The following is a 13,171-nucleotide window of genomic DNA, read 5'->3' as shown; positions in this document are numbered from 1 at the left end:
CATATTAATAAGTGTAAACATGAGTTATGTTGTTAATAATTTTCAAATTTATCAAAAACCTAACATTTTACTTAAGAAAAACTTTCAAATTACCACCAGTTTTAAAATGGCATATATTAACTGGAACAGTTTCGACAATTAGGAGATATTCTGTATTTTCTTAAAACTGAAGTAAAACTAAGGATATGAGCTGTGATTATTTCAGATGAAATTGTATTCTACAGTATGTTACAAAACTGCTCTTTATTGTAATAAAGAGTAACCATAATTTTTTTTTGGTTTATCTAAATATAATCTTAAATCTACAAAAGGACAAACCTCCATACAAAGGATTTCACCAAAACTGAATCTAAACTTTATCATCCACACATAGGGGATGACGAAAGAAGAAACGAGCCCAAGATTGAGTTATAACGTACCATGATAGTTTTTCCAACTGATGTTAACACTAACAGATGTTGAGTGTGAGTTATGTGTCCTATTTGTATTAGACCATGTGCGGTTTGGTATATTATTTTATTTAATGCCATGTTTGCAACACTTTATGATAGGAAATTTATTATATTATAACCTAAATTATTATCAAGACAACTAGCATTTGGTTTGGCTATGTTTTAATAAAAAGTCTGAATAGTCTGATACGAGTGTCAAGTAAAAAATTCCAACTAAGTATGTTAATCAATTTTAAAATGATTCAAAATGAAAATCAAGCATAGCTATCGAGCTGTGTCACCATTGATGTGTATCATCATTTACCTAATGATAAATTAGATCTTTTTATTATGTGTTTTCTTAATGGTTACAAAATTATGTAATGTCTGTGCAACAGATAAAATCCAACATACCAGTAGTATTGTAATATTTTTTGCTGACGGATTGCGTCACATGAACTATATTTTATGGTAAGAACAATCATTTTTTTGACATTGGTGATTAAGGTAATGAAATAAAAACCACTCCTAACTCCCTTGGTGGTAGAAATCTAGGAACATAAAAACCTTGTGCATTCAATAGTAAACATATTATTACTGGTAACGTTATAGCCTCATAGGTTCTATAATGAGAAAAACAAGTTATTAACATTGTCATGGTATATTCTGAACAAAGCTTAGCCCATTATAATATAATAAATTTTATTTAAAAACTAGTCTGTAATGTGTTTTTTAATTTTAAGATTACGTGATTTCATTGCTGTTGTTGTTTTTCAGTTCTGGCAACCTGGGTTACAGCCTGGCACATCTCAAGAGTAAGTTAATATAATATTTGTCAGTTATTTTGAGAAAAGTGTCTTAGGCTTTGTAGTGCATGTAGCAATAAATCGATAAATTAAAATTTTGAAACTGCAGTTTTAGTCCTATAGTTGGGAGTAGGGAATGTCTTAAATCACAGTCTATTTCATCTAGATAGTAAAAGAAATGCTTCAATATCGATCCTAATAATATTATAAATGTGAAAGTGCCTTTGTTTTCACACGTAAACTATTCAATCGATTATATTGAAATGTTACATGGACATTCTTGCGGTTCCTGGGTTGAATATAGATCTATTCTTATTTCAAAATTTCCAGGGCTACACTCCATCTGGTCTTTCCAGTAATGAAAAATCCCATCTTGGTCTCTCAAGTTGTGTAATATTAGTTGAATGAGCCTGTCAAATGTAATCAACTGTTCTGTGTAACATTGTTTATTATTTTACATTTGTTTACATTTGTAGTGAGTACATTTTCTAATAAGTAATCATAATTTACAATGCTGATTTAGATTTCAGTGAATAAGTAATCTAGCTTAGAAAAAGGCCTAAAACATAAGAAGGTCAGAATTTGACTCGAAGGTTCCCTTTGAAGCAGTCAACAAGAACTATGCTAGATGAAATTTTGCTGGATTGTTCTATTGAACTAATGTATCAATTCCAGCTCTAAATATTCTCAGATATTTAAAAACGTTTATTATAAATTTAAAGACTGATATAAAAACCCTTCTAGTTCTCTTTTAATAGAAGTAGGCTTCTCTGATCTGTGTTATACATTTGATTGTGGGAGGAAGGCACACTCAATAATGGTGTTTGAAATATAATTCATTCGAAACAGAAGTGATCATACAGGTGCAAAACCAGTAAAATTGTGTATGAAGCCACGAGTAACTGCTAGTTTATTATAAAGCACAGTATATAATTTTATTCATAGAGTAGTAACATTCTATGTATGTGAAACTACGAGCACACTGTGTGTAAAACATACATTTAATAAGGATACTAATTTATTTACAGGGTTTCACTTGTTGATTTTTTTGGAGCAGTCTTATTATTATGATCTGTGTTCTTAGTGCAGTTCATTAATTGGTGTTGGTTAAGTGCATGTAAATAGTGTTGTGGAATTTACTCACAGTATGTTTGTGGCGTTTCTCACTTCTGCTTGTGATAATATTATGATATCATTTATCTACTTTATCTTAGTTTGTAGATAATTTGTTAGCTTATTTGTCCATCTGAGATAGAGATTTAGATTGCCGATCTGGAAACTTAAAAGTTACTGTTCAAATTACACTTAACAATAGCAAATGAAAAAATCATGCTACTTTTTTCATTAAATATTGTTTCTTAGTGAAACATTTATAGTGTGATTTTTAAAATAACAACAACTATCAAATTGTAGTCTGTAGCCCCTCCTTGGTGATTTACTACCACTGTTTGACATCATCCCTGCAGAGTACTAAAAATTAATACTTTTATCAGTGCTCGGTTTGAGGTAGTACTCACTGGAATGGCGTTCCATTACCTTTCCCTGAAAAAATAAACACTTTTGGTTTCCAGAAATGCATAAAAACACCTGTTTGAGATATATATTTTAAAAATTTATCCCTGGACCCTTTTTTTCTTAAGAGGATTCCATACTTCACAGACCTTCGGGAGCATAACAGTTCCATAATTCTAAAACCGAGCACTGCTTTTAATAATACATGTTTCTTCATGGTTCAAAGTTGTTTTAATCTCTCCTCTCTTCAAAAATTAATAATTTTTCATATGCAAATACTTTTACATTATTTTTGCCACAGCTTCACTTTTTATAATAATTTATAATGCAATTTTGTAAATAATCGGTCAGTAATCCCTTAATATGCTGCAATGTATAAATAACTGTAATAATATGTGGTTGGAGTTTATTGATGCAATATCTCTGTGCTCTGTCAATGAAGCCATACATATTGTATGTGGCAAGCTCATGCATTTAACAAGCTCTTGTTTACTTGGTACTTCCATTATGAATCAACACTGGGTTCATCAGTCATTCTACCAGTATTCTGTATAATCTCTCTTCTTTTCTAAACATCCTTGAACATGTAAATCATTAAATGGAATAGCAAATACGAAAGTTATGGAATTAGATTTGGTTCCATGTTAAACACTTTTAATGCAGAGAAAATACAGATAAGCTATAGGAAACCAACATGTAATATAAAATGTTGAAACTTGTGTAATATGGTAATAATGGACAGTTCACTATATAGGTGAAATTTTGATCCCTTTAAACTAAACATAGTTTTTAGATCAACACAAAATATACTTAATTTTATTTGAGTTGTAAAGCCTCTGTTCATTGTTACAGTAATAGAAAAAGTTTGTAATAAATAATGAAAAGCTAGCTCCCAATGATTTTAACATTAAATCACTGTAAGTACATACATGCTGAAATTTCTGATCCCTGTTTTATGATGGTGATTTCAAATTAGTCCACTAGAGTGTGCAGGAACTGTATTTTGGTAGTTTAGAGATGTTGTGCATATCACTTGTGTGCGTGCTCATTGGTATTGGACCAGCTTTTGTTTCACAGATAGCATTTTATAGTTTGTTTTCCAAAGAATATCATTGACCGAGCCAGCTCTCAACAACCTCTCTCACACGCTAAAAAAAATCTAAATTCAAAAGTCTAGCACATTAAAATATACACCTATATTACCTTGAAAATAATGTTACTGATTGGGTAGTAATCACCCATGTAAGCACCTAATTGTTTGTCTTTGCTTTTGTCCAAGCAAAATTTTTCCTTTCATGAAAGTGTTTTTTTTTTTCTTTCAGAGAACTGATGTTTTGTTTAAGGAGCTTAGAGAAAACACCACGTTTTTTACAAGTTAAATTCTTTTAACAAATCTGGATCTGTATTTTCTATAATAATTAACTCACCAACCATAAATATTTGATTTTATTTCTGTTCGCAATCCAGCATTTTGTTGGAACCGTTCGCAAACAAATTCTATGTATATTCAAATGATCATGAAGGATGCTGTAGGCACTACCATGTGATAATACAATTTTGTCAATCGTTAGTCTCCTGTTTACTCATACAACTTGCCATACTCGCTCAGTGTTTATATCACTAGTCATCTACAATGCTTATGCGACCTTCACGAAAATATTTGTGCTGGTCTTAAACTTTACTCTTCTTCATAAGCCACATTGTCTCCATAAGCATGAACTAACAGCTCAAAGAGTCTCATCAGGTGACTTGTAAAACAAACACAGAATTTGATGTTTTATTGCTGTTCACTAATTGCCATTTTTTTAAATTGAAAACACACACTCTCCAGAAGTAAACTATGGCAACTGAGCGATACCAACACCACATATATTCTCACTCTAGGAGTATTACCAACTGCTGCAAAACAAATTTCCCACTGGCGAGCACACTGGGTGTATATTTAAATTGATTTTTTGAACTTTTTGACTCTACCTTGTACTCCCAAGGTCTTAAAAAGGTCTAGACTAAGATTTGATTTTACCCACAATCATATCAGTCTATACGAGTTTATTCTCAAATCATAACTCATATATCGTTCATAAATCATATAGTTGACTCTAAATAAATTTTATTTCAAGAAAATTTGAGTTAATCTGAGAGAATTAAAGTATTTTTGGTGTAAAGAAAGATTCTGAGTCAAATAATTTTGTTCCAAGTAAGGTATTTTTGTCAGATATACATAGTTTAATTTTGATTGCAGTGTGAAGCCGTTCTCGCAGGGAGGGTACCCCGGCAAGCCATCGACAGCAGTGTCGGGAGCAGTGGTGGGGAGCAGCGACCTTCAAGCACCTCCCCCACCACCTTGGGAGGGTCGAGCAATCGCTACACACAAGCTCAGACTTGTCGAGTTTTCAGCTTTCATGGAGCAGCAGAGAGACTCGGAAACTGTAAGATCTTATCTCTTAAATATGATGCAACACTTGATGATTTCAATTTAGTTAGCAAATTTATGGAAATATAAAATAGAATATGATATTTAAAAAAGTTTTATAAAACTAAAAATTTACAAAAATAATTTTTTTATTTCTTAAAAATTAATTAAAAATGTTTAATGTTTTATACATTTTACACTTACATTTGGTATATTAAAAGTATTGCAAATTTTTTTACTGAATAAAAAATATTTTTTATTGTATTTTACGAAGGTCGTCCACAAAGTAACCTCCGTTTTGAAATAAAAAATAAACCAGTTGAGATACAAAAAGTTTATTTTATAAATGTTAAAACTACTACAGCTTTTCTCTACTTTTCTACATATTCACCATACAAATTCAAGCACTTATCATATCTTTTAACAGTTTTTGAAATTCCGTCTTTAAAAAAATCTGCCGCCTGAGAACGTAGCCAACCTGTTACAGCGTTTTGAAGCTCTTCATCACTCGGAAACCTGTGAGATGCAAGCCACCGCTTCATGTACGGGAAAAGATAGAAATCACTGGGATCCAGGTCCGGGCTGTAGGGGGGGGGGGGTGGGTCAAAAACGTCCCATTTGAACTTTTCCATAAGTTCTGTTGTTCTTTGAGCTGTATGAAGACAGGGGGTTGTCATGGACAAACACAACACCAGATGTCAGAAGACCATGACGCTTGTTTTGAATCGCTCGTCGTAGCCATTTTAAGGTTTCATAGTAAAAGGTTTCAGGAAAATGATCCGAAAGTTCCGAGATTGTGAAGCGACGGTTCTTGCGAATTTTTCTCATCCACTTTGTTCACCAAGTCATCACTGACGAGAGATGGCCTACCACTCCGGTCTTCATTGTGAACGTTCGTTCTTCCATTTTTTAAAAAAACTAACTAACCCATTGACGGACTCATAGTGTTTGGGAAATACACCGCACTCAATTCACGATGAATTTTAGCTGCTGTGTAACTTTTCGATCACAGAAATCTTATTACACCACGAACTTCACACTTGGCGGGATTTTCTATCACGGCGCTCATGTTTTTGCGTTGTAACAAAAGAACGCGTGATCGCACGATGCTCTCCCTTGCACAGCTAGAAGCGTACTGAACGGCTGCGCACACCGATGTGAGAATGGCGGCGCTACCCCCACTACTTATCGCGCCACGCCCAAACGGCGGTTACTTTAATGGACGACCCTCGTATAATAAAAATGTTTTAAAATTAAATTTTAAAATTATTTCTATAAATTTAATGTTACTTTACAGCTGCATATATAGACTTTGGTTTGAATACTTTTTAGTTTTCTAGTTTTAAATACTTTATCCACTAGATTTTATTTGCTATATCATCTATTACACATAACTTTTATGGTGTATTTAAATTGCCTAACAACTTCTCTTTGAGTTAGTCATATGAGAACCTGTATTTGACTAATTCATTGGGAATACACAAGTAATGTCATTATTAGAGTTAAAATCTGAATTAACAGTTTTAATATTTTGTGGTAAAAAATAAAACACTCAACACACCACAAACAGATTCTATTGTATTCATGGGCTGTAAGAGGGTTATATAATGTAACATGTTCAATTTCCTAGTCACTGTTATTTACAGAAAGATTGGAAACAGAATAAAACAGTAAAAAAATAATGAAAACCGAAAACCACCTTTAGTTGCTGTTAATACCTTTTATTATTTACTCAAAACTACACTTGTTTTTAAAGCAAAAAATCGTAAATTCGTAAAAGTGGATATTTTTCCAAATGTCTGCTTGGCACTAAATGTATAGTGTCACCATTGTGGAATCATGCTTGGCGTAGTCTGGAAGATGCCAGATGGTTAAACTGATAATTTCCTATTACAATTTTAAATTTGTTCAAGCATTTAAGTGATGTAACTATTTTTGTTTCAGTACCACAAACACCTGTTTGTCCATATAGGAGGCTCTGCTTCATACACTGATCCATTACTAGAGGTGAGTACTGGAGTGTACTGGAGATTTGGTAGATATCATGAGGGTCACTTAAAAGTCCTGTATTTTAGAATTGAATTGATTATTTTCAATAAACATCTATATATTACTGTTGAAATTGGTAGCAATTAAACACATTGTCAAAGATTTTAAAAATAGTGTTTATGAAAATGAATTAGCTGGTTTATCACAAATATGTTTCCAATCAATTGCAATATTGTCAACATTTATAAAGGTAAAGACCCATTAAATGACACTTAATTTGGAGGGTTTTGATAAAAGAAGAAGCAATATTGTTACTGCTGACTATATAAACTTTGGTTTGAATACTTTTAAATTTTCAAGTTTTAAATACTTACAAGATTTTATTCACTGTAACATATATTACACTTTACTTTTATGGTGTATTTAAATTGCCTAACAGTAGTGTTAGTCAAAACCGAAGGGTTCATGAGTAAAGACTCATTAAGTGACACTTAATTTGAAAGGTCTTGTTAAAAGAAGAAAAACAGTGGAAACTAGAGCTTTCTATCTCAACCCAGTAAAAGATAGCAGCTCATTGAAATTAATTAAGTTAAAAGAATGATCCTGCTCAACCTTCAATAGACAAGGATAACTGCAAAAGTTAATTGGCAAAGAAAAATGCTCAAAGACTAATAGAGTACACAAACCATTGAAACAACTGAGGCTATTAGTAATGTACAAAGGTTAGTACCCATCCTAACTGAACTGTCAAAACTTAGTAATAAGGTAAATGAGATGGATGTTGTAATGAAAGCCGTAGCAAGTGACACATGCTCAAAAATCAATTTTGTCCAAAAAGCAGCTGAAAAGGCTAAACAACACAGCTCATCACCGAACATAAAGTCGTCAACTAAAGCTTAGACAAACATGTGTAGTGTTTCCTTACAAGCAGCTAAAATACAAGAAACAAAATATTTCAAGTGGAAAACAGCCATTTAAAACCCCCTACAATAATAATAACAAGATACCAATCAAGAAAACCCAAAAAGAAAACACAAAATAAAAAAAAGCCAAACCCTCAACCTCTTCCTAGACTAAACAGGGGCTTTAGTATGAAACCTACGTACACAGCTTTTAAATTGAGGAAGAGGGAGCTTTTGAAGATTTCTTCACAAAGAATATTGAAAAACTTTCAATCTCAAAACCTCAATAATACTGCTGTGGCAATGGCGAAAACTCCCCTTTAGATAAGCGAACAGAAATCTTTCCAAGTAAGTAAAAAACTACACTCTGCACAAGACAAACAAATCATCAACAGGGACTAAACACTTTGCGCTGTGACCTTCGACCACAAAAAATCCAGAACCTTAAAATGCTTAATGCTGGAGAAGAATGGGAAAATGTCACCTGTGCTTCAGCTGCAGAAGAGGCCTGCAGCTCCTCCCCAAGCTCTCAATTCAACATGTCCCTTAAACTCAAAAGTTTAAAAATAAACAAAAACCAAAGCACTTTGCTAACCAAGAAGCTTTTATACTCAAAAACTCCTATATAACTGCACAGAACAAATATGAGCAAACAGGAAACATCAGGGATAAAGAGGATACAGTTCAATTTAAGAAAAACTATGACCAGAGAGAGAAGGCATCCTCCGATTTCATTGAAAGGACTGTAAGTAAGTCAAAAGCAGTGACAAGTGATAAATTCTGCACGGAATAAAAAAAAGGTTGCCCTACGCTTAAATCAAAGGTGGGGGAGGAACTAATAAACAATCCACGAAAAGTGGCAAACTGCCTTAATAACCATTTTGCAACAGTTGCGGAGGCCACACTTGCAAAAGCATCTCCTCTCAACACTAAACCACTTCTATCATTTCCAGTAATTATCAAGCAACATTTTTCTTGTGTTTCAAAAACAACTGAAATAGAAGTAATATCCATAATATAAAAATTAGTCCAAAAATTCTGCAGGAATTGATGAAATTTCCTCTAAAGGTTAAAACTGTGTATAGATGAACTAACACCTCCCTTAGTTTCAATTTTTAACAAATTATTTGAGGCAGGAAAGTTTCAATCAGGAATGAAAGTATCAAAAACTCTGTACAAAACATACAGGTGGTGACAAAACAATTTTTACTAACTACAGGCTAATTTCACTTCTCTCTACTTTAAAAAAAATATATATATTTGAAAAGATTGATATCAAATGACTTCTAAATCACTGTTCCTAATGCACAACTTGCTAACAAACAATCAACATGATTTTTGAACTGGAAAATCAACAACCACTGCAATAATAAAGCTGATAAGGGACTGTTATTGACAATCTTTAGGAGGGTGAGCTTCAAACATCAATATTACTGGATTTCAGTAAGGCTTTTGACTGCCTAAGTCATAGTCTTATTATAGGAAAATTGGAAATGTAAACAAGACTGCTAAACAATGGTTTTAGAGTTATTTGAAAGAAGACAATGTATGGAAATTAGACATAGAAGTAAGGATGTTATATCAGAGGTTAGATCTAACCTTTTACCATCAGACAGAGGAGTGCCACAATGATCTGTAATGGGGCCAGTTCTCTTCATCTTATTCACCAGTGATATGCCTCAGTATCTTGGTAATTACTGCACTGCACTCCCTTGCTCTATGCTAATGACACCATGCTGCTTCTAAATGGAAAGACACCTGATGAAATTGAAATATTTTAATATACTGCCCTTAACATGATATATCAGTATTGATTTGGAAATGATTTGGATGTTAATCCTAAAACCAAACAATTAGGATTTGGAAGGTGGGCAGTAGATATACCAATTCTCCCCGATATAGAAATGGATACACAAGCAAAATACCTTGGGATGACAATAGATGGAAACCTCACCTGGGTACCATATCTTGACAATATTAGTAAAAAGTTGAACACTGGCCTGTATGTTTAAAGCAAATAAAATCAATAAGTGACGATCATACAGCTAAAATATCATACTACTCTCTTTTTGAGGAACATTTTTCATATGGTCTAATAGTTTGGGGTACTTCTGTTACAAATTTGAAAAGGGTCCTTGTCTTGCAAAAGAAAGGCCATTAGGATCCTCTTTGACCTCCAAAGCCGGGAATCCTGCAGAGAAGCTTTAAAAGCACAGAATATCTTGACATTGGTTGTGCTATACATTCAGGAAGTAGTCCTGTATGTCGACGGTGAAGATCTGCCAAAACTGAATAGCATACACCAACACAACACAGGACATGCCACAAAGTACATTTTACCTAACCACCATCTCATATTGTATGAGAAAAAACCTTCATACATGGGTAGAAAACTGTTCAACCATCTCCCTCAGGACTTGCGTTATAAGAGTGGGAAACCTTGGAAGACTTCACTACACAAATGGCTTCTAGAACGACTACAGCCTGGAAGAATTCCTACTAAATACAATTTGATAACATACCACAATTATTGTACTTTTCTTTCATGACGATATTTGTAATCTTAATGATGACAAAAATTATTCTGATTCTGATAAAATAGTAAACAACACAATGTACGGTCAGCCAGCAACACATAAGAGTATGCATGAAAATAGTGTAATTAGTACAGTGTTATAAATTAGATAGAAGTAAAATGAAACTTTGGATCACTTTACGTAATCAACCTAGTATTTGTAACAGCATAATTGGATCTAAATTAATGATTATTCTATTATTTTAAATTTCCCATCTCATTGACATCAACGTGCTCAAATTGATTGAAACCTTAAGAATGCTTCTTCCATTTCTTCAAAATAATATATTTGCTTAAAGTAATAGAAACATTTAGAATGGTTGTAATGAAATAATCAGTTCAATATTTAGTTATTAGAATCATATAAATATTATTTTGAAACATATTTATCTCATTTAAATAGTAATAGGCATTTTGTTACGTTAATACAGTTACCATGAGATGAGAAGGTTTATTTTGCTTCTGGTGGAATATGCTTTATACTAAAGTCATACTGAACTAATGTTCTTAATTGTTTTAAGATTAGATTGGATTCGTTGAATTAAACATTCAGACGTCTTTGGTGCAATATTACGATCAGTTATTTTTATTAATCGCAAATTCACTTTCTACGCAGCTGTCTTACGAAACATTCTGATTAATTATTATAAGAATAATAGAACACTGTTATTGTAAAACCACCGCTTATACAATAATATTCTTATATTCAATGCTTAAAAAACAGTATTAAGCTGTTTGTTTAAAATTATTTGTTACCGATCTAAGTATATATGTTAGCTCATTGGTCATAGGATAAACTTGTTCGTCCGCATGTGTCCCAGTGGGCATGAATTATTTAGCATGTTGGCTGTAGAACAATAATACCATGCCGCATCTAACTGTCCATTGTGTATACTAAATTTACATGTACGCTAAATAGCATATAATACAACACCACAGCAGATTCTGTAAAGTGTGAAGCTAGAATTGCTGTTATAAAAACAGCTGAGAAAACCATAGTGGAGTATGAAGTCAACTGATTCTTAACTTCTACTTACAAATGCGATAGAATATTTACAAATTTGTTTGAGACAACTAAATAATTGTTGTTAAAATCATTCAGTAGACTGACTAGTAATGACATTCAAGTGGTCAACAATACATTATTAAAACTATTAGGAAGTAAAATTAAAAGCAGATCAATAGGCCCAGCTATTGCATGAGATATTTTGTTATTGATTAACAGTGTGATAAATGAAACGTATTACATGTATGTACATTACATTGTTGTGTGTCTTGTCTAGTTATTATTTACTGACAATTCTCCAAGATTGTATTTTGTGAGAAATAAAAATTTTGTATTGGATTATAATGTAGTGTAATATTTATTATTTGTTTGAAATGCCAGAAATCGATTGTAAAAAGCACTTATTTTTTATAGTTTTGTTCATTCAAATATAAATTAATTGCACATTTTTTCATTAATGAATTTGAAAATAAAAAAAGATTTTATTATATAGTATGATTATTTTAGATAATAAACCAATCACTACCTAGCAGTTAATTTTTTCTTTCATTCAATTATTGTAGTAGTTATGGCTTTGTGTATAATACTAGTGATTAATGTTATGGTTTGTTTGATAGCCTGTAGACGTGAGACAAATCTACGACAAGTTCCCAGAAAAGAAGGGTGGTTTGAAAGAGTTATATGACAAGGGACCTCAGAGTGCGTTCTTCCTTGTGAAGTTCTGGGCTGATCTCAATACCAACATCCAGGACGAGGCAGGTGCCTTCTACGGTGTCACAAGCCAGTGAGTGTGATACAAGTAACAAGTATTAGTATCTGTGTCATATACCTCTAAATAGTGTCAATGGTACAGCTTAAAAGTCAGGTCCTAAAGTACCAATATCTTTTTAGAAGTAACATTTATTATTATCTTAAAGTTTGGTTATAAAATAAAATTGTCTTCCAGAGTATAAGTAAGCTGGGACAGGCTTGTGATCTAGGCTTTAATGTCCCCTAATATTTTTTTAAATTATATGCAACCTTCTTGTTCTTGCAAGTTATAAATGTTTTCTATATTGAAAACAAAAACAACTTAAGAAATTCAGTTGGCCTTTGCTTAACCCTATCCTGGCCAACCATCTTGAGTTGCTATGTGGGGAGCCTGGTGCGAAAGTCCAATTATGTTTTTCTGCTTTATCACTGCTCTCTACTTTGTGCTGCCATTGTATGGTAATTTTTTAAAAGTATCTTCATGAAATAGTCTTTGCACAGTAATACTGTTTTTCTGATCTAAATGTGTTTTCTGCATGGTATTGCTATTGAGGCATAACATATTCAATATTTTGTAAACTATTTAATTTACATGTGATATTCCTTTCGACTAAACCAACCCTATTTTGGAGTTCATCAGGAAAAGGGAGTACAGATTTCACAACAAGTGTAATATAAGTTTATGTTTCACAAAATTCATATATATATATATATATATATATTTTTTTTTTTTAAACTTGTAAATAAAATTTTTATAAATACATCATAGAGAATTTAATAACTAATT

At 32.4% G+C, this 13,171-nt stretch overlaps 1 protein-coding gene across 5 annotated transcripts in view; it reads left to right on the top strand.

Annotated features, from left to right (window-relative positions):
• LOC124357424 (protein scalloped) overlaps positions 1-13,171 on the top strand; it is a 151,830-nt gene that overhangs the window by 135,940 nt on the left and 2,719 nt on the right. For all 5 annotated transcript variants that reach the window (XM_046809226.1, XM_046809225.1, XM_046809222.1 and 2 more), the window contains 4 exons: positions 1,209-1,246; positions 4,992-5,178; positions 7,107-7,169; positions 12,252-12,418. In XM_046809226.1, the coding sequence (XP_046665182.1) occupies positions 1,209-1,246; positions 4,992-5,178; positions 7,107-7,169; positions 12,252-12,418 (455 nt within the window). The remainder of the gene's footprint in view (positions 1-1,208; positions 1,247-4,991; positions 5,179-7,106; positions 7,170-12,251; positions 12,419-13,171) is intronic.

The sequence above is a fragment of the Homalodisca vitripennis genome, chromosome 3 (assembly GCF_021130785.1).
Source record: "Homalodisca vitripennis isolate AUS2020 chromosome 3, UT_GWSS_2.1, whole genome shotgun sequence".
In the NCBI taxonomy this organism is placed as follows: domain Eukaryota; kingdom Metazoa; phylum Arthropoda; class Insecta; order Hemiptera; family Cicadellidae; genus Homalodisca; species Homalodisca vitripennis.
This window is presented reverse-complemented; position numbering and strand designations above follow the sequence as displayed.